At 38.0% G+C, this 22,904-nt stretch overlaps 2 protein-coding genes across 9 annotated transcripts; one reads left to right on the top strand and one right to left on the bottom strand.

The window, feature by feature from the left end:
- Positions 1 to 369: 369 nt before the first annotated feature.
- Positions 370 to 10,963, bottom strand: LOC143022542 (transmembrane protein 53). The gene is made up of 6 exons (XM_076180813.1): positions 10,732 to 10,963; positions 8,975 to 9,103; positions 4,831 to 5,096; positions 4,519 to 4,679; positions 2,914 to 3,068; positions 370 to 834 (listed from the first exon to the last, which is right to left on the bottom strand). Exons 1-6 carry the CDS (start codon positions 10,821 to 10,823, stop codon positions 687 to 689), a joined length of 951 nt encoding a protein of 316 aa, XP_076036928.1. The 5' UTR covers positions 10,824 to 10,963; the 3' UTR covers positions 370 to 686.
- LOC143022516 (5-taurinomethyluridine-[tRNA] synthase subunit GTPB3, mitochondrial) lies at positions 10,933 to 21,751 on the top strand. Of its 8 annotated transcripts, XM_076180773.1 has the most exons (9): positions 11,544 to 11,673; positions 14,010 to 14,077; positions 14,382 to 14,479; positions 14,587 to 14,698; positions 17,088 to 17,225; positions 17,501 to 17,659; positions 18,483 to 18,706; positions 19,868 to 20,066; positions 20,591 to 21,751. In XM_076180773.1, the coding sequence occupies exons 4-9, from the start codon at positions 14,599 to 14,601 to the stop codon at positions 21,625 to 21,627; spliced, it is 1,857 nt and encodes a 618-aa protein (XP_076036888.1). In that variant the 5' UTR covers positions 11,544 to 11,673; positions 14,010 to 14,077; positions 14,382 to 14,479; positions 14,587 to 14,598; the 3' UTR covers positions 21,628 to 21,751. The 8 variants fall into 8 exon arrangements, with proteins under 8 accessions (XP_076036897.1, XP_076036908.1, XP_076036883.1 ...); XM_076180782.1 differs by lacking the exons at positions 11,544 to 11,673; positions 14,010 to 14,077 and adding an exon at positions 10,933 to 10,951; XM_076180793.1 differs by lacking the exon at positions 14,010 to 14,077 and having other exon boundaries at positions 11,529 to 11,673; positions 14,587 to 14,639.
- The last annotated feature ends 1,153 nt before the right edge of the window (positions 21,752 to 22,904 follow it).

Raw genomic sequence — 22,904 nt, 5'->3', positions numbered from 1 at the left:
GGGATGGGGGGTTGGGAGTACAAGTATGTGTGAATATTTTGACACACCCCAAAAGGACCTCTCCCCATCTTCTCTTTTTCTGCATGAGAGGACAGCAAGGGAGGGTCGCAGATTAAATGATGTGGCCTTGTTTTGGATGTGCTGTGTCTTCCTACATTGCTTCTGACCCAGGGCAGCGGGCAAGATGCAGGGATGACCCATCATTCAGGTGGTGAATGGGAGTGGAGTATGTGGGGATAAAATGAGTGGGAATAGATTTAAGCCTTTGACTTTAGCTACCTTCCTTGTAATGGGGAAAAAACATTGATATCCTTATGTATGTGTGTGTGCATATATATATATATAGATATAGATATATATATATATATATATATATAAATATATATATATATATATATATATATATATATAGATATAGATATATATATGCATGCACACTTACAGTACATGAATACATAATTCCTTTAACAATGAAAATTCCATTTATACAGGAGTTAACAGAAGAAACTGGAATGTTTTCAAGTTCCTGTAAGACTACCACAACCTGTCTACCACTACACCCAAGCTATTCACCTGTAGCTTTCCTTCTTACCTTAAAATTTACAGGAACATTTTTCAAAAACGACAAGTCACTCAGCAGTGTGACTACTGTAATCAGCTCGCTCTTCAATTTGCCATGGGAACACCTAATCAGTTTTTCTTTTCCCACTAGTTTCTTCCTCTTCATATTCCTCAACTTCACCCTTTTCTTCGTCTTGGCTGACGTCGAAGTTTTGTGTGAGACACATTGTCAGAAATGAAAATACTGTGTTTGAATATTCCTCTGGGTATTTCCTGTAAATGAAAGAAATAGATTTTATCATACATACATACATATACCAAAGGCTTTTTCCCCCTTACAAGGGAGGTAGCCAAAAAAACAAAGACATAAAAACCAATCCCACCCATTCCATTCCCACATACGCCACTCCCATCCACCCCCTTCCCTCCTTCTCATCTTGGCTCCTCCTGGATGATGGGTCATCCCTGCATCTCACTCACTGGCCTGGGTCAGAAGCAGTCTCACAAGACACAGCACATCTACAGCAAGGCTGCTTCATTTAATTGGCGACCCCCACCCTCTCTGTCCCCTCATGCAGAAAAGGAGAAGACGGGGAGAAATCCCTTCGGGCTCTGCCAATTTATTTTTCACGCATATTTTCTCACCCTACATCCTCCACTCACTCCCCCTCATGCACCAGAGCATCATCTATACACAACCATTCTCCATTCACCCCTATCTTCTGTCTTCTCCCATCCTCCCTCAACAGACATTTCCCTCTTTCCCAAAGCCCCCTTCACCCCATCCATCCATCTCATCCTTGGTCGGCCCCTCAAGTTCACTCCTTCCACCTCTGCCTTCCACACCTCTTTTACTAATCTTTCCTCACTCATTTTTTCCTTGTGTCCAAACCATCCCAATATTCTTTCATCAATCCTATCTCCCAACTCCCATTCCACCCCCGTTCTCCTCCTCACCTCCTCAGTTCTCACTCTATCCAGCCCAGTAACCCCTATCATACTTCTCAGGCATCTCAAACACATTCAGACTCTTCCTCTCTTATGTTCCATGTTTCTGCCCCATACAGTGCTGCAGGCACAACCACTCCTTCATACAATCTCCTCTTAGCATCCATTCCCAAATGTCTGTTTCTCATTACAGTTTTTAATCCCCCAAAGAATTTACTTGCTTCTCTCAATCTACATTCTACCTCCACCTCCACTCCTCCCTTTCCAACCACATTTGCACCTAAGTATCTAAAATAATCATATATATATATATATATATATATATGTATACATACATATATATATGTATATATATATATATATATATATATGTCTCTATATACATATATATATACATACATATATATATATATATAAATATATATATAAATACATATATATATACATATATATACATATATATATATATATATATATATATATATATATATATATATATATATATATGCAGACAAACCACTGGGAAAATTAAAGAGATGAGACCGAGCGCTTTCGTCTATTCAGACATTTTCAAGGTATAGATACATAAAAGAGACAAGTATATATACTCAGAGGGTTAAGGTGGATCTCTCCCAGTGCCATATTGGCTCAAGTGTCCGGACATTTGGTTTACAATTTTTGTTATGATAAATTCATCCAATTTGTATAATCCTTGACTTAAATTTAAATTTAAGTCAAGGATTATACAAATTGGATGAATTAATCATAACAAAAATTGTAAACCAAATGTCCGGACACTTGAGCCAATATGGCACTGGGAGAGATCCACCTTAACCCTCTGAGTATATATACTTGTCTAAAATGTCTGAATAGACGAAAGCGCTCGGTCTCATCTCTTTCATTTTCCCAGTGGTTTGTCTGCATACTAGTATCACGCGTTCAAGTGATTTCTTCTGCAATATATATATGTATATATGTACATATATATATATATATATATAAATATATGTATATATATGTGTATATATGTGTATATATATATATATATATATATATATATATATATATATATATTTTTTTTTTTTTTTTTTTTTTTGTCATCCCTATCCCCCAATATCTTGTCTTGATCAAAGGCAATGCAGCAAGATAGCTATTTTACTTTAGGTCCCAACAGCCAGAACTGATCTACTCCCATGGCTTTATTATATGGAAACCTCACGCTCCTAACCACTCAAAAACATCTATGAAGCAAATGAGATCACCCATTCAGGCTGTCATCCATCCACAATTCTATCTAACATTCTCTTTCCTCTTTTAAATGGGTATTCCACTTATATCATAAAGGTATACCACACATATGCCACATGTATGTTTGCATACATATCTAAAATGAAAGGAACTTACCTGTAATGCTGTACATGATAGGTATCCAACCAACACTTGCACAAGACAGGAACTCCCATGTTCTGCCTTTCCTGTGCAAAGAAGTCGATATCATCTGAAGAAACAAGGTGATCCGCTTTCGAATACAGGAACAACTGTGGCACACGACTAGAATCCTGGAGGAAGCAAGGCACCAAAAAACAAAATTAGTTATCTCTTAATGACAAATATTCAAAAGTAGACTAAAAATTTCTTGGTGCTTTTCTATACAGAACTAGAAAAGTGGTCATAAAAATAAAATTAAAAAAATGTGCCACACCTTGCTGAGGGATCAATCTATTTAATGAAGGCATACATATTTTGGAAGCTGTTAAACTATGTTATGGGGGGGGGTCACTATGGCTCAGTAGTAGCGCACATGTTTTCAGCCACCGGAGAAGGAGTTCAAATCCTGGTTATGGGGTGGAGGGTTGAGGAAAACCCATTCACTCTGAACAATAGCCCCCAAAACTAAAGTCATTCCATAAGGTACAGTTCTAGCCCTGAACAAAGAGGTCTATAGTGTAAATCCAAATCAATTAATTCATCAATTTAGTTACATATATTTCTCTGGTCAACTTTGGGACCTGTGACTGCTCAGCCTAAATTGGGTTCCTCACTCAACTCTGTGCAATTTCTATTTTCACACTTAAACTAATGTGCACACATTTCTATACATTATCCACACATTAATAAAACCACTCCAAAGTAGACCAGTGGTAGAGCTTAAGCAGAGTGAAGCACCAGGAAGAGATACTGTCATCTGTGACTGAAACATAATGGTATGGTTAGATAAAAACCTTTTGAAGTAAAACTACTCTCATGTGTGTATATGTATGTATGCGTGTGTGTGTGTATATATATATATATATATATATATATATATATATATATATATATATATTTATATGTATATATGTGAATAAATCACAAAAACACGTGATTCACAAAATGTGTAATAAAACCACTTGGAAAATAAAATGAAAGGTGACTGAACGTTTTCATCTATTTAAGACATTTTCAAAGGTACAGAGTAAGGTAGCAGTGACTTTATATATACAAAAGAAGCACACTAGGGGGGAATTAGGACAGGTCCAATTGCAACCTCACTCTCTCAGCACTGCCGGACATTTGACCCGGCCACTGTCAACAATTCTATATGTTACAAAGTTATCTAATTTATACATTCCCATACTCATATTCATGTTGCTCTCAAATGTATATATAATGTCACTGCTACCTTACTCTGTACCTTTGAAAATGTCTTAAATAGACGAAAACGTTCGGTCACCTTTCATTTTATTTTCCAAGTGGTTTTATTACACATATATGTGTGTGTGTATATATATATATATATATATAGAGAGAGAGAGAGAGAGAGAGAGAGAGAGAGAGAGAGAGAGAGAGAGAGAGAGAGAGAGAGAGAGAGAGAGAGAGAGAGAGAGAGAGAGATTGAAAGGGATAGAAAGAGAAAACTCTCTAATTTCTTGTTTGAAAAAGATAAAGAGGAAGAGGAAGATTAAGTAGAAGAAGGTGCCACACCACTGGAGCAATGTTATGGGTAAAAAATATGTCTGCTGTCCTCACCTGCACCAGACTCCAAGGTGGCATGATGGGCATTCTACCCGTAAGAATGCCCAGAATGACTCGCACAAGCATCCACCCAAAAAGATAAAGGAAGACGCCAAATGAAGCGACAACCTTTATGTAAAAAGGTCCAGGAACTACTTCATACATTGCCTGGATACCTACAGGACAAAATATATGAAGCTTTATTACATGCACTATTTCCGCTAACCAGTACTGTTACTAGCTAACATGAAAAAATGGCATTCAAACTAATGATACTCAAATACAATCGTTTCTAATGGAGACATGAGCGATGGCAAGACAACTTACCTGAAGAAATTTTCCGAGGGGCAGGGCAGCTGTCAAAGATGCACCCTTTGAGGTTAATTTTTGGAGCACCTTTACTAATCATTTCTTGGTTAATATAATGATATAAAACTGCACCCCCATTACTAAATATGTGGAAGAAGACTGGGTGTTGTGTGAAAGCCATTTCCGTCAATAGGGAAAGAAGCTTTTTAGCAACAGGTTTAAACTTGTGTTCAACTCTGTAGAACACATATGAGATAGGGTATGTGTAGCGGATTGTGATGCACCTGAAAGCGTTATCAAATCAGAATTATTACAATCATTATTATTAGCATTAGCATTACTATTATTACTATTACCATTGTTATTATAAAAATAAATAATAAAATAAATTATATACAATAAAATAAAATAAAATGATGGAGGTAATCTGTAGACTGAGAGAAACCTTGGGCTATCAAAAGGTGTCATGAGAAATAGGCATCTGGGAATGGATGCAAAGAGGAGATTGTATGAAGGGGTGATTGTGCTGATGGCACTGTATGGGGCAAACACTTGGAATCTAAGAGAGGAGGAGTTTAAATGTATTTAAGATGAAATGTCTGGAAGTATGGTAAGGGTTACAAGGTTGGATAGAGTGAGAAATGAGGAAGTGAGGAGGAGCGTGGGGGTGGAAAACGCGATGGCAGATAGGGTTAACCTCTTCAGTAGGATGACGCCTACGAAGGGATCATGTGGCGTAAGAGGATACACAAGAATGCTGGCGTTGGTCTCTTTTTTTTTTTTTTTTTACAAGGGTTACCCCCAGATTCTGTGAACTGGTTTGATCACATTTTCTTTGTTTATTATTACTCAGAGTAAAAGAGAATGAGTAATATAGCAGTGACTTTATATTCTATATTGCAAGTGGTGTGCATCATACATATGGCAGCCCAATGTTGTGCGCACAAGAATTTGACTTGTACTGAAGTGGTTAATGAAAAAGTATTGGAATGGTTTGGATACATGGAAAGAGAGAAGCAAGATTAGTAAAAGAGGCGTGGAAGGCAGAGGTGGATGGAGTGAACTTGACGGGATGACTGAGGAGATGGATAGATGGGGAGAAAGGAGTGTTGAGCAAGAGAGGAATGTCTGTTGAGCAAAGGGAGAAAGCAGGCGTTAGGGGCGAGTGGAGAACTGTTGTATATGGACGATGCTGTGATGCAAGGGAGGGAGGGGCACAGGATAGGGGAAGTAGAAGTGGTTATGCGTGAATGATATTTTGACGCAACCCGAAGGGATTTCCCCCCGTCTTCTCTTTTCCTGCATAAGAGGGAAGGTTGTCGATTAAATGAAGCAACCTTGCTGTGGATGTACTATGTCTTACTGCCTTGCTCCTGACCCAAGGCAGTTGGCAGTATACAGTGATGACCCATCATCCACAAGGAGCTAAGATGAGATGGAGGAAAGGATGGTGGATTGGAGTAAAATGGGTGGGAGTAGGTATGTGCTTTTTGACTCGGTTAAGTCTTACTGCCTTGCTCCTGACCCAAGGCAGTTGGCAATATACAGCGATGACCCATCATCCACAAGGAGCTAAGATGAGATGGAAGAAAGGGTGGTGGATTGGAGTAAAATGGGTGGGAGTAGGTATGTGCTTTTTGACTTGGTTACCTCCCTTATAAGAAAGAAAAAAGTTCTTGGAACAGTAAGTCCTCGTTATACGGTACATATGCGTTCCTGAAAACCTTACCACAAATTGAAATTACCGTATACCAAACCCATTATAACATGTAATAATAGGATATGGCAGACGTACCTTCTCCCAGCTCTTTCCTCTTCAAAATATCTAGCAGATACCATATCTGTGAATTTTTCTTACCGTAAATAGAATCGAGGGTAGTAATTACCAAATACCTTAACTGATAATTTACCGGATAAAGAATTACCGTATAAGGAGGACTCACTGTATATACAGTTCTCATCAAAAGTATGTGGTCCCTCCTTGCGGCTACACACTCATGGCAAAAATAGGATGGTATTTTCTGAAGTGAAATTATGTACATAAAAAGTATCTGGTAACCCCCTGCTGTCATGTTGGGCTGACAGAGCAGAGTGAGAGGGAGAATCCAGCCAGTCACTCCCATGTTGCTGTGGGAATAGAATGCACATGTAACCCCTCTCTTCAGGACCCACCCTTTTTTCACACTGGTTTTCTTCATTTCCCAAGGGGTTGTATTGTTACCATGGCACCTACAAAGGAATTCACTAAAGAAGTAATTGCCCAAATCATTGGACTAAAGAAGGCAGGCCATGGAACTAAGAAAATCTGTGAAATGTTGAAAATGGCGAAGGCCACAGTGAAGAAATACACAGCGTAATTTTGGGAGGGAGGAAGGCCGGAGATTTCATCTCAGAAACTTAGAACAGGGCATCCTAAGAAGACTTCTCCAAGGGCTTTGAAAATCATATAGCATACTTTAGTGTCAAATCCATGAACAACAACGAGCTCTTTTAAGGAAAGCAACCCTGAAGTGTTTGGGGAGACTTTCAAGTTCACCATGTCACATCACATGCAGGCATTAACCTCTTCACTCCAGGGCACATCGCACATCTGGCAGCATTAGCTGCCCGATGTGCGATGTTGCGTCATAATAATCGCATTATATAAAATAAAGTCAGTGCTCAATCGTTCGTTCTCTTTCACCCGTGTATTTTGATAACCATAGAAAACTGATGAAGCCAGTTTAGGGAGAATGAAAATTACGTAGGTACGACTACAATAAATATAGTCAAGATGGCGACGTCGGCAACATCGAGTACCCACTTGCTCCTCATGCCGCCTACATAGGTGTCACCGTATGGAAGTGGTTAAGTTATACCAGCTTTGCACCAAAGAAGAAACCTCTTATATCAAAGGCACTAAGAGTTTGCAGGGTTGCCTTTTGCATGAAATATCTTGCCTGGAAAGAGGAGGATTAGCTCTCAGTGCTATGGTCAAATGAAGCTACATTTGACATTACATCCACAGTGGAGGGTGAATGTATTGGCAAAAAGGCTGACCCCTCCTCAATCCCTACTATATGCAGCACACATTAAAACACCCAAGCTCACTCAAGGTGTGGGGTTGCTTTACTGGCAGGAATTTGGAGAAACTTCTTGATCTTCCAATGAAAGTCAAAGTTAACCAACATGTCTACCTGGAGCTTCTGTCTGACCATATGCCCAATTCTTTTGAGCTCACCAAGGCCAGTGTTTTCCAGCAAGATGGTGCCCCAGCCCACACAACAAAATCTGTGACCCACAGGCTTAAGGACTGCATGGTACCCTTGATAAAGGACTGACCAGGCAATAGCCTGGATTTGAATCTTATTGAAAACGTGGCACATTATTAACCCATTCCATACAATGATGCCTATATAGGCATTATGAAGTGCAAATGGATATATGAGAATGCTGGTGTTGGTGTTTTGATATTTATTTTGTAGCTGTAGCTGAATGACACCCATGTTCTGTGAACTGGCTTGATTGTATTTTCTGTGGTTATTAATATTCAGAGTGAGAGAGAACGAGTAATACAGCTGTAACCTTATATTTTATAATGTGAGTATTGTGATGCATCATCGAATCATTGTACATCAGGCAGCTGATGCTGCCCACGAGAATTTGACTCATATTGAAGAGGTTAAGAGGGATTTATAGGGAAAGGAGTTCAGTACCAGAGCTTCAGGCAGCCATTCATAAGTCCTGGGACAACATCTTACATGGCACACTCAAGAACCTTGCTTTGTCACTTCCTAAATGTCTTGAGAATATAAAGGTAAATAAATGCAAACCTACCAAGTGTTAAGGACTAAACTAAGCACATCTTTCATACAAATTCCTAAACACATCTTTCATACAAATTCCACAATGTATTCATTAAAGAGCAGGGGCCACATACTTTTGACGATTACTGTAGATAATCATTATTATTATTATTTACAAAAATGTATAAAACATATCTGATCAATAGATATAAATGCAAATTTACCAAAATAAAAACAGATAATTTTCCTGGGAAATCTCCATCTCAACCACAAAAAAACAAAACAAAATCAAATAAATACATAAAAAAAAAAAAATTGGTAAAAAAAATCACTTCAAAATAAAAAGTTATTCTTGTTCAAAGTTATAAAATTCTCACCCTTTGCTGTTGTACAGGGCCGCATATTTTGCCAAGTGAGTGTCTTTGGCTCCAGCCCATCCAAGCAGGAATACCACAGGTTCCCTATCTCCTCCATCGCCGTTAATAAACACGAAATCATCTTCCACCCTAAAAAAATATACAATTCCAATGACAGCACTTCAACAGCCTCTATAAAATAATAAACATTTTATAAAAAAAAACTCTCAAATTCTTATTTCATTGTTTTAAAATTATTTGTATAAATCAAAATTACAAAAACTTACTTCCTCTTTCCATTCAAACTATATCTAAAAATAAAATAGTCCACTAGAGCTTTCACACTTCATTCTACCATCATGTTAACCCTTCAAACCAACATTAAACAATCCTGTTCTCTACAAGAAGTTGATCTGGATCAAAGTTGAATCTCCATCAATAAACATCCCATTTTCTCATTTGTCTTATCCTCAGCTGAATAAATGTCTGCTAATATCATCATCCAAATGAACACAGAAAGAATTAAGGCAACTATAAAACATTATGTATGTATAAACACATGTATGTATAAAACATTATATGAATAATGGAATCACAGAAGAGGATGGACGGACAGGAGAGGCTGAAGGATGATAGGCAAGGGTGACAACATGAAGGGTGATGATGAAACTTTCAGCAGACAGGCAAAAACGAAGAAAAATTCTCAACTATATATATATATCTACCAACGGGAGAGCCAATTCAGTGATAATGCTACCTGGCAGGAAAGTGGGTTGACAGAGAACTACACCATGAGGGTGTAGGGGTTATGACAGGACCAGAGTCCATGCGTTATGCTCTCATAAGGGGGAAAGATGAGTGATAGAAAGATAACATCAGAGTCCATATTTAGGTTGATGGGTTGCTAAATTAAATCAATTATCTTCCCTTATATAGCAGTTATAGCTATGCACAATATGTACACACCCTCAACTGATTTTTATCAATAGTACGCCAAATGCATCTTAAATAATAACTACATACAATCTTATAAATTTTGAGAAGCAGAATTGGGCATCTTCATGATGACACTTTCCCTCTTCAAATGAGGCAATATGCTGGACGTTCTAGAAGCCCAGCACAGGCCTGTGTCTGTGATGATAATGTTACATACACTTTCAGAAATACTCACTATTATTTGACAACAATAGATCTCACCTCACCCCTAACCAAACCCGCATTATTAACAAAATACCTTTTCCTTGTAGACATAGATGTATAGTAACAAATACCATGTTGTGATATAGTTACCAGTGACACTTTTTCATAAATCATATGTCATTTTGTTACAAGAATACATGCACATTGAATATTATTCAAAAAACAAAAACATGCTGCCACATACTGCAAAGTGAAAGTCTAATTTCAGCTTTGGTAATGTAAACATCAAATCAACTTTTGTCAGGTAAAAAAAATCCCAAGTCTATTTATGGAAATATTTGAAGACATTAATAATAATCTATGGAGTATGTGACTGTCACTATGTATGGTACTGCCTTTCAAAAATTAAAATAAAAATATACATACATATAACATACTGTTCATTTTCACTGAAATGGGTGAAAGAACACTAAAAACAGATGTAAGGCTCCCACTGTCGTTTAAAACAGTCTGAGGATGACATCTGCGTCATGGACATGTACAATGCATGGCTCAAAAAATAAAATAACAATAATAATAATAATAATTATAATAAATAATAATAAAACAGGTGATAGATATTAGATCTTGTAATATACCTATCCTTATCTCCTCCCTGTGATGTCTCTCTTGGCGTAGGTGTGGGGAATGTAATATAATATTCTAAATCGTCTTCCACATTAGTATTCATTGTTAAAAATGCTTCTGAAAGACAATTCTGTATAAAAAATCGTAGTCCGGTTATATCCAATCCCAGATGATAAGCCCTGTCGTCTGTTTGTTTGGAATGTGTAACAGATGAAGACCCGTAAGCGAAAGGTCAATTCTGCTTGTGTTTTATACTCACATGCAAAAAAGAAAAACCCGAATAATTTTATGTCATATTGGGAAAGAAAAATATATTTCAATAACACTAAACAAATTACTTTTTTATCCCATGATCGAGTGTGGTCGTAATCTATGCAGCTACCGTTAGTTTAGGAAAATCACAAAATTCCCGAAGACTAATATTTATTTTATCTTAATTAACACATTCATGAGTGTTATCTCACATATCAATTTTGGTTAATGACAGCCAATTTTCTTTCGTAGAAACTCAATATTCCTAAAGTTTGTAAGTAGTGTGACTGATCCTATTTCAACAGCAGATGACCGTTGTTTCGCACATTTGCTATATTTTATATATCTGAAAGATAGAATTTTGTTTATGGCTGACTATTTTATTTTGGGAATATTTTCCTTAACATAATGCGATGTTATTGGCTGTAAAAATTAGTGAATGATTAAATGTACGATGGATAATTTCGATTCCTTTATTTTAGCAATGGTTTTTACATCCCTCTCCACTTCTCGGTTTGGTTTTGCGAAAATGTAGGTTATGTATATTTTCACGAACGCCCATCTCCAACCTCTCCTTCGAAATTATCGACAATTAGTTTAGGATTAAGTTGTCCGTGAACATAAGTTAATAAAAAGCAGACATCAACGGACGTGTTTCATAAGCTCGAGCAGTGAAACACGAGAAAGAATATAATATTAAGGTAAGTGTTTCTGTGAGAATAGCGGCCCTTCCGCTGTAAAAACGAAATATCATTCCGATCATTTTTAAGACAGTCGCATGCAGGATTCGAACCAAAAGCTTTCGGCCACCCGTAAGATCACCTTCATAAAGCCTTAACCCACTACACCAACAGAGATTTAAAAGCCTTGAAACCTGGAATCGAACTGATTCCCGAGGATAGGAAAGATCACTAATCTGCGACCCTAATTCCTGTTTTACACAAGGCCCAAGTTCACCAGTTGGGAAGGGGTAAGGATCGGAACAAATTCCTTTCATGCTTTTCGCCATTGTAACTATGAGAGAAATTCGCTAGTAACAGCGACATCAATCCGATAATTTTTATGACAGTTGCATGCAGAATTCGAACCCACTGCTTTTGGCCACCCATAAGATCACCTTCACAGAGCCTTAACCCACTACACCAACAGAGACTTAAAAGCCTTGAAACCTGGAATCGAACTGATTCCCTCAGGAATCAGTTCAAAAAGTGTGAAAGGGATTTGTTCCGATCCTTACCCCTTGCTAACTGGTGGACTTGGACCTTGTGTTAAACAGGAATTGGGGTCGCAGATTAGTGATCTTTCCTATCCTTGGGAATCAGTTCAATTCCAGGTTTCAAGGCTTTTAAGTCTCTGTTGGTGTAGTGGGGTAAGTCTCTGAAGGTGATCTTACAGGTGGCCAAAAGCAGTGGGTTCAAATCCTGCATGCGACTGCCATAAAAATGATCAGATTGATGTTGCTGTTACTAGCGCATTTCTCTCATAAAACATCAAATATAAATTTTATTTCAAAATTCCTTTGTAATGTACAGTGTGCATTTTATCAGCTAGTTCGTGTTGACTGTAATTCACAGCGATATTATAAGACAAATTATTAATGTGTAGGTGTAGTATTCTGTTGATTTGCATCATATTTCTTGTTGGTTTGAATAAATGTAACATTCTTCACATTGTTTTTTCTTCTTCTTCGTCTTCTTCATGCCTAACTCCTCACTTTTTCAATATGATTCCTATTTATTATTGTTCAAAGGGAGGAGAGGGAGAGAAGGGTAATATATATATATATATATATATATATATATGACATATATACATACATATATGTATATATTTTATATATATATATATATATATATATAAATATGTATCAGTTGAAATGAACGTCAGATTAATTCAAATCAGGAAGAATATTATATAAATGGAAATATTCTTACCAGTGCAAGCATTATAGACATATACAAAGTTTTATACACACACGTGTTGGAGCATGGAGGATTGAGAGGCAAACTACCAAAAAGGATTATAGGATTTTTGAAGGAAGTATACAGAAGGACAGTAGTAAAGAATAAGATGTCAAGCTGGAGAGCAGTAAAGAGATGTGTTCCACAAGGGTTAGTGCTTGGACCAATAATGTTTCTTGTCTATGTCAATGACATGATGGAAGGAAGAAGTTATGACTTTGCAGATTATGCAAAAATCACGAGAAGAATGGAAAACGAGGATGATGGTTGAATATTGCAAATATTATCTAGATACTATTTTTGCATGGAACCAAGAATGGGAAATAAAGTTCAGTACCAAAAAAATGCAAAGAAGACTTGGGAGTGTTAATAAAAGACAACTTATCACCTGATGACATAGTGCAATTGTGGGAGACAAATGGACTACTGCAGAAGATCAAGGTGGCATTCCACTACATAGATGAAGTGATGATGAAAAAGTTCCTCAAAACCCTGATACATCCAAGACTGGAATGTGTGTCAGTTGTATGGTCCCCACACAGATTGAAGGATATAAGCAAGATTGAGAGAGTACAAAGGGCAGCAACCAAATTGGTCCCCAGCCTGGCAGATAAACCATATGAGGAGAGACCAAAAGCAGTGGGTCTACCAACTTTGAAAGATCAAAGAGAAAGAGGTGATATGATTAGTTTTCAGGTCACTAAAGGGGATAGATTGTATTGACAGAAGACATCTCCTGATTAAAGATGGGAGGGCTTAAAGAGGTCATAGAAGTAAATTAAGAAAGACCATATGTTGAGAGGATATGAAGAAATACAGTTTTCCATATAATGTATAAATATGTGGAATAGCTTAGAAGGTGATATAGCCCAAGCTCAAATAATACATGAGTTAAAATCTAAATGTGATAATTGGAAATCAAAGATATAGATTAAGTTGGAACCATACATGAATTTGAGTCTTGGTATGTTTGAAAATTAAAGAATAGGGGATAGGACCAAATGAATGTTGCTCATTTCCTGTATACTACAGTGAGGTAAATACACACACACAAACAATTCCTTGCTTGCTTCCAGTGCCGCAGTGCAGATTTAATTTCAATCCTGGGCAGGACTCAAAGGGTACCATTGCACTGTCAAGCCATGTAATGTATTGTTCTTTATACACATTAATGACATAATAAATGGAGTTGTTTGATAGTTACTTAAGTCTGTTGATGTCAGTAAGATCATGAAAATTAAAGATTATGAATTGCTATAGCACTCCCAAGACAAGGTCAAGGTGTATGATTGGAGCAAGAAGGTGTAAATGAAAATTCAAAGCAAATCATAAATGTTAAAATTTGGAAACTTATATAAGAGGTCATTATAAAGTTATACAATGGAAAATTAAACAAAGCAAAGAAGAAAAGGTATCAAAGTCTTTGTTATGACTAATTTGACTTTTAGTCTTGTCCAGAGGTTGTTGCCAGTTAGCTGAAGGTTGCAGGCCCTCTGCAAGAGAGACCAGGGGCAATGGATTGATATATTGATGAAGATGAACACAGGTGGGACATGTCATATAAAGATAATGATAAATGAATGAATAGTAAAAAATATATATACATTACATTCCCAAATAAATTTATGAGTTGTTTAATATTATTCTTTACAGGTGTGAATAAGAATGCAGGCATTGAACAGACTAAGGCAGAGCTTCCTAAGAAGGTCAGTGAGGAGCTGTTTTCAACATCAGAATCTCTCAACTGTTTTTGCTGTGTCTTCAGGTAATTGCCACAGTTGAGCAACACTAAAATACATGTTGGAGAAGAAAGGTGAACAGGAGTACCTTAAATGATGTAAGGTTATTTATTCATAAATGATCATTAAAATTGGTGAGACATTAAACTATCAGAATAGTTTACAATATACTTTTTTTGTGGTGTAACATAAGTACCTGCATTAGGTACCCATTAGGAGATGAGTGCTACATTGTTTGTTGTCCAATGATATATGAACACATTATTGTAAAGTAATGTGAATTCTGAAATGTTTGTAATTGTTTGTGTAGCAGATAGCAATAGAGTATTTTATTTATTTATTTTTTTATTATTTTTTTTTTTTTCTAAGTTTAAAACATGGGACTAATGATGAGTGTCTGCAAGTGGAATTCTTGCAAGACATACATCAGAGAGAATCAGAAAGAATCATCTCCCACCTATTTTCAGAGCCTATCAACACGCACCTCCATATGAAGGTGTAACATTTGGTCTCTGACTTGGCCTAAGATCTCTATTTATCAACTTCATTTGTGTTTCCTCCACCCTTTCTAATGGGAACTGACAACTGCTCCTTTCCTCCTACTGTTATCAGCCAGTAACATAGCATCAGTCTCATATGAATTTGAGGCTAGGTATGATAAATATTGGAAAATAGGAGAAGGGAACCAACAAGTTTTCGTCCTTCCCTGTATACTACAATTAGATAATACACTGACACAAAACAGACAAGAGTCTGATATTTCTTCCCAGAAAAGACCTGAGGATTGTTGCCACTTACCATAGGGCTGTGAGTGCCAAGTCAACCAAACTCGAGGCAACAGTTATTATTTTGATATATGAACCCAGTAGGAATTTTTTTTATTGAAAAAATGCATACTAGATAAATATCCAGTAGCTAATATATGGGATAGGAGGAAATCTTTTAAGAGCAGTCAAGAGTTTTTGTGAGAGTAGTAGAGTTTGTGTTAGAATAAAAAATGGAGAGAGAGAGAGTGGCTTGAGGTAAAGGTGGGACTTCGCCAGGGATGTGTTATGTTGCCTTAGCTGTTCAATTTATATATGGATGGGGTGGTGTAAGAGGTAAATGCAAGGGTACTGGGTCAGGGATTAGAGATGGTTAAAGAAAATAGAGAAAAGTGGGAGATAAACCAGTTGTTATTTGCTGACGACACTGCACTTATGGCAGGATCAGAGGAGGGATTGAGGAAGTTAGTGACAGAGTTTGGGAAGGTGTGCAAAAGAAGGAAGTTGAAGATAAATATGGGTAAAAATAAGGTGATGAGATGTATAAGGGGAAAAAGTGGCAGCCAAGTAGAAGTGAATATTAAGGGAGAGAGATTGGAGGAAGTGGATAGTTTTATATACTTGGGTGTGAATGTGGTAGGAAAGAGAGGAGTGGGGGTGGAGGTAGAATGTAGATTGAGAGAAGCAAGTAAATGCCTTGGTGGATTAAAAAGTGTAATGTAATGAGAAATAGGCATTTGGGAATGGATGATAAGAGGAGATTGTATGATGGAGTGACTGTGCTGACAGAACTGTATGAGGCAGAAACATGGAACATAAGAGAGGAAGAAAGGAATTTGAATGTGTTTGAGATGAGGTGCCTGAGAAGTATGATTGGGGTTACTAGGCTAGATAGAATGAGAGAAGAGGAGGAGAACGGGGGTGGAAAGGGAGTTGGGAGATAGGGTTAATGAAAGAGTATTGTGATGGTTTGGACACATGGAAAAAAATTATTGAAGAAAGATTAGTAAAAGAGGTGTGGAAGGCAGAGGTAGGAGTGAACATGAGAGGGCGACCAAGGATGAGATGGATGGATGGGGTAAAAGGGGCATTGGGAAAGAGGGAAATGTCTGTTGAGGAAGGACAGGAGAAGACAGAAGATAGGGGTGAATGGAGAATGGTTGTATATGGATGTTGTGATGCATGAAAGGGAGTGGTTGGGGAATGGGAGGTGAGGGGGCATGTGTGGAAAATAAATTGAGGCAGCCCAAAGGGATTTCTCCCTGTCTTCTCCATTTCTGCATGAGGGTACAGTGAGGGGGTTTGCCGATTTAATGAAGCAGCCTTGCTGTGGATGTGCTGTGTCTTGTGACACTGCTTCTGACCCAGGGCAGTGGGCGAGATGCAGGGATGACCCATCATCCAAGAGGAGCCAAGATAAGAGGGAGGGAAGGGGGTGGAAGGAGTGGAGTATGTGGGGATGGAATGGGTGGGAGTGGATTTTATGCCTTTGTTTTTTGGCTACTTCCCTTGAAAGGGGGAAAAAGCTTTTGGTGTGTGTATGTATGTATGTACATATGAATTTATACAAATTTTGTGTGTCAAAAATATAGTTATTTTCCAGCTTATTTGAAAACAGTTATATGACCATCATAAAAATTGGTCTTGGCAGGCCAGGGGAAGTGTGGAGTGGCTGTGATTCGTGTCACGGGACCAAAAGCTATTGATGCCATTGCCCAGATGACTTGTTCCCCAAATGTCCCTCAAGCAAGACATGCTACACTCAGGAAGATTGTGCATCCAACAACACGTAGGTAGCATTCTGAAATGCTTAAAAGTAAGGCAATTGATTGATTAATCAGTTGATTGATTTATATTGCTGATGATGTGTTACGATTTTTGTTGCCGATGATGTGTTACAATTTTTTGCTACGACTGTAGATAGGAGGGGAGGTAAATGGGTTGTAATATATATGAAGTGGGTGTGCGGCTTGATTTGGTTACTCCCTTATAAGGGAGAAAGGGCCTCTGATATACACATAGTATATATGTATGAAATAACTTTGATTCTTCATACTTTTGAAGGCGAAGTTCTGGATGAAGGTTTGGTGCTGTGGTTCCCTGGACCACACAGCTTTACTGGAGAAGACTGCTGTGAATTGCAGATTCATGGTGGTCCTGCAGTTGTGGCAGCAGTGCTGACAGCTTTATCAACTTTACCAACATACCAGCATGCTAAGCCAGGTTAGAAGTCTATGTTCATTATATTTTGATATATTTACCTATCTATTCATATACCAATAGGCTTCTTCCCCCTCACAAGGGAAGAAGGCAGTCAGGGTATGCACCCACCCCCATCCATCCCACACCCATTTGTTTCTATTTATAGAAAAAATAAATAAATTAGTAAGTAAATAAGTGATAAAATTGTAAGTTCTTCATGCATGAAAAGTCAGCCCTACTTCCCACCCACTACCTGGGTTAGAAGCTATGCATCAAGACACAGAAATAGACTTCTCAATTTTAAAATGGTCACATTTACCGACAGTGATTGTATTTACTTGACTGAAGCATATAGGAAAGGAGATACATTTGTGTATATATCTCTGTCATACTTGATCAGTCTTGGCCTTGAATTTATTTAGAGTCTTCCATGAGTGCTCGCTGACTGAGCAGGTTAGGGCGTTGCTACCTGTGACAAAGGTCAAGGTGACGGCAGTTCAAACCCTGCTACCAGTGAGTCGAACCAACAATATGGTGTGTTAAATTCCATGCTACAAAGTCCTCTGTAAGGGACAACATCCTAGCCTCCTGATAGGGGGGAGTTTCACGATGTTAAATTGAATCATAAACCTAATCATGAATCTGTTAAATTAAGGGCCGAGCGTGCTTCCAATACTAAACTCATCTTCGCAAGCAAATGAGTTGGCAACCCTTTTTGTAATTTATAGTGACAGGGAATAGATACAAGAAAGGGAAATCAAAACTTAAGTTGATTAGCTACCAATTTAAAGTTAGAAAGGTCAAACTCAATTGGATTTTGATTGCATTTTTTATCATACCACAGGTGACTTCACCAAACGTGCCTTCTATAACGGAAAACTTGATCTCACATCTGTAGAAGGGTTGGGTGATCTAATTCACTCAGAGACAGAGGCTCAACGTCGACAGGCTCTGTTGCAAATGCAGGGATCCCTTGGCAAACTGTACAATAATTGGAGGCAGACACTTGTAGAATGCCGAGCTAATGTGGAAGCTTATGTGGATTTCGGTGAAGAGGACCATATTATGGTGAGTTTGATAGCAAAGGAGCAGAGAAAGCATGAGAAAAAAAGACTAATAATGATGATGTAATTACAAGTTTTTTGCAAGAAGTTGCACCCATTGCACGCATTACACTCCTGTCCATGAGCCTCATAACCCTTTCATCTTGGCTCCTTGTGGAACTAAATTGAAAGGGAAATAGGGGTGGTGGGTGGGAGTGGGCGTGTGCCTTTGACTCGGCAACCTCCCTTAGAAGAAGTAAAGAACCCCTGATAAAAAAAAAAAAAAAAATGCATGTTCTGTAAGGATAGTGAATCATGTTCAGCTTTAGTTGTTGTTGTCATTCCCTAGACTGTCTGTCCGAGCAGTCCCGTCTCCCCCAAGGAATGCCATGGCCGGAATGGGGTTTTCCCACAAATCCTTGTTGCCTTGAGTTCCACTGGCCACAAACAGTCCCACAGTAGACACTAACAGTCCTTCTGTCCTCCCGTAGCTCTCTTTACTATGAAACTTTGGACTACTCTCCATGTTATGTAAGTGTGGATCTGTTTCTCTCATTAGTTAACAGCAGGTGAAGGAGTTCCCATATCAAATCCTCCTAACAGCATTCTTGAGGATGAAGCTCCATTGGTCTCCTGCAGTAGTAGTGATAGTGTCAGCCAGCCCTTGCAGAGGGTGTCACAGAACTTGAGCTACCTCCACTCTCTTCCTCAGCCATCTCCGATGACTCACCATCTCTTATTCTCTGAAATTCAATTAGTGTTCATATTGTGCAGTACAGAATATCCATCAATTGTAGTCCATGATGTACTCCATAGCAGACTGTTATAACTCCATCAATGACTATAGTACACTGTACCCAGTTAGGCTTATGTATACCATCCTGCAGCTTGCTTGACCCTATTCAAAATCCATGCTCTGAAGTACGAATATTGTTCTGTAGAATTGAACTCTGCAGTTGTTCATGGCTCTCAGGTGACATTTACTGTAGGTGTGAATGAAAGAAAACATTGTTTTATGCAGTAGGTAATTATAAATGTCATCCATTCATGGCCAGAGGAGGAGGGGTATGGTATATAACCCATACAAATAACCAAAGTTGACTGTGGATATTTGGAGTCTTAAAACTATTTCATGTTTTATTAATTTGTTTGAATAGTTGTTCTAAAATAATGTTATTATCTTTAGGATGTGGTAATTCAGGAGGCACATGAAAAGATCCAAAAGCTCACGTGTGAAGTGGAAGAGCACCTTAACTCAGGTGTCCGTGGAGAGAGAGTGAGGAGTGGTGTTCGTGCTGTCATCTTAGGTCCTCCTAATGTGGGCAAGAGTAGTTTACTTAATGCTCTCTTATTACGAAAAGCAGCCATCGTTTCACCATTACCAGGTAAGAAAGAAGGGAAATTACTTGCCTAGTTCAGGGATTGGAATTACAATGAAAAAACAAGTCATAATTGGGTACACTACAAAGGATTACAAAGGTGGAGCATGCCGACAGGAGACCTTTTGATCCATATCTAGGTCGGATGCAAAAAAAACAAATCATATTAATAATAAGATAATAAATAAAAACTATAACAATGTAAATAATAAATAAGATAAATAAATAAATGCATAGATATAGTTAAATAGTAAACAAACAGGTAAATAGTAATATTAAATTGACATATAACTAATAATAAATGAAAATCAGACAGACATGAAAAGGAAGGGCTTATGACAGGTACTTGCTAGTGGTGGTCCTGCAAGATGGATGGTAGAGAGAATCATCTCTACTGCCCATTTTCAAAACCAGCCAACCCACTCACCTCCTCCTAGAGGTGCAGCCCTGAGGGGCTGGTACTCCATCTTTTGACATATTTATTTAAATAAATACCATTCCATACATAAATAACACTAGTTTTATTTCAGGAACTACTCGTGATGTTATAGAGAGCTCTCTGGACATAGGTGGTTATCCTGTCATCATCAGTGACACAGCAGGCCTTCGCCAGACAGATGACATTGTGGAAGTTGAGGGTGTGAAGAGAGCTATGGCAAAGGCTGCATCTGCAGATATGGTATTGATTATGGTGGATGCAGCTGAAGTATTATCCATGATTAAAATGAACAAAATGAAGAGTGAAGGTAGATACTTTGAAATGAAAACAGAGACAGAGGATGCAGAGAAGGAAAATCTTGGAAACATTAGAAAGGAAGAATCGTTCAATTGGGATGATTTTATAATTAGATATCTTGCAGACCTAGGAGTACTTAACATATGTAATGAAAATATAACTAAAGATAAAGAATTTGAAACTACCAGTCACAAGGGAGAATTAGGCTTAGTCTACGGTGACGAATTCAAGTGGCTGCAGGATCGAAATTTCATTATCCTGATTAATAAACTTGACCTCATTGAAAGTGCATTAGATAAAAAACTACTTTTAGCCAACCAGTCAAATGTTATATCATGTATGTCACTGGAAACTCAAGAGGGTTTCCATGAAGTGGTTAAAAAACTGCAAGGTACTGTTAAATCACTGTGTGATACTGGCACAGGCAACAATCCTATTCTGACAACTGTGCGCCACAGAACACATTTATCATCATGTTTGAAATATCTGCACAAAATTTTGAAACTAGATACACATGAAGACTTAGGTCTGTTGCCACTAGTACCTGAACAGACTTGTAGTTCTAAATATGTAACTAGATGTGATGCTGAGAAGAATATCAACATTGAAAGACAATACACAAATACTTATTTGAGTGAAAATTCTGAAACCCACTATGAAAGTAAAGATAGATCTTTTACAGATTATGGAACAACACATGATGAAGCATCTTTACTCAAAATTGCTCACTACCTACAAATGGCCAGTCATCATCTTGGTCACATTACAGGAAAACTTACAACAGAACATATTCTTGATCACATATTTTCATCATTTTGTATAGGAAAATAATCTATATTGAAAGTAACTATCATTCATAGATTCTCAAGTGATCAGAAAAAATATAAAGAGGATCTGCTCCTTTTTCATGTTACTTGCTGTACATATTTATTGTTGATTAAATATTAAAATTTATTTTTTCTCATTAGTTTCTCCTGAAAAAATATTCCTCACTTAAAAAAGTATATAAAAAAGATATAATCACAAAAGACCTAACATTTCTTGTACATACATATACCAAAGACTTTTTCCTCCTTACAAGGAAGGTAGCCAAAAAATAAAGCATAAAAACCACTCCCACCCATTCCATCCCCAACATACTCCACTCCTCTCCACCCTCTTATCTTGGCTCCTCCTGGATGATGGATCATCCCTGCATCTTGCCCACTGCCCTGGGTCAGAAGCAGTGTTGCAAGACACAGCACATCCACAGCAAGACCACTTCATTAAATCAGAAACCACCCCTCTCAGTCCCCTCATGCAGAAAGGAGAAGACAGGGAAAAATCCCTCTGGGCTGCGTCAATTTATTTCTCACACATACTCCCTCATCCCCCACTCCCCCTTATGCATCACAGCATCATCCATAAACAACCATTCTCCATTCACCCCTATCTTCTGTCCTCTCCCATCCCTCCTCAACAGACATTCCCAATGCCCCTTTTACCCCATCCATCCATCTCATCTTAGGTTGCCCCCTCATGTTCACTCCTTCCACACCTTTTACTAGTCATTCTTCACTCATTCATGTGTCCAAACCATCCCAATACTCTTTCATCAACCCTATTTCCCAACTCCCTTTCCATCCCCGTTCTCCTCCTCACCTCTTCATTTGTCACTATCCAGCCTAGTAACCCCTATCATACTTGTCAGGCATTTCAAACTCCTCTCTTCCTCTATTATCTTCCATGTTTTGCCCCATACAATGCTGTTGACACAAACACTCCTTCATATAATCTCCTCTTATCATCCATTCCCAAATGTCTATTTCTCATTGCATTTTTTAATCCACCAAGGCATTTACTCGCTTCTCTCAATCTACATTCTACCTCCACCTCCACTCCTCCCTTTCCCACCACATTTGCATCCAAGTATTTAATACTATCCACTTCCTTCCGTCTCTCTCCCTTAATACTCACTTCCAGTCTGCTGCCACTTTCTTACTTTGTACATCTCATCACCTTACTTTTACCCACATTTATTTTCAATTTCCTTCTTTCTCACACCTTCCCAAACTATGTCACTAATTTCCTCAATCCCTCCTCTGACCATGCAAACAATAACTGGCTTG

This window comes from Oratosquilla oratoria, chromosome 3 (assembly GCF_046742065.1).
Source record: "Oratosquilla oratoria isolate Oo_2021 chromosome 3, ASM4674206v1, whole genome shotgun sequence".
NCBI lineage: Eukaryota > Metazoa > Arthropoda > Malacostraca > Stomatopoda > Squillidae > Oratosquilla > Oratosquilla oratoria.
Note: the sequence above shows the minus strand (reverse complement) of the source record. Positions and strands in the feature narration are given on the sequence as shown.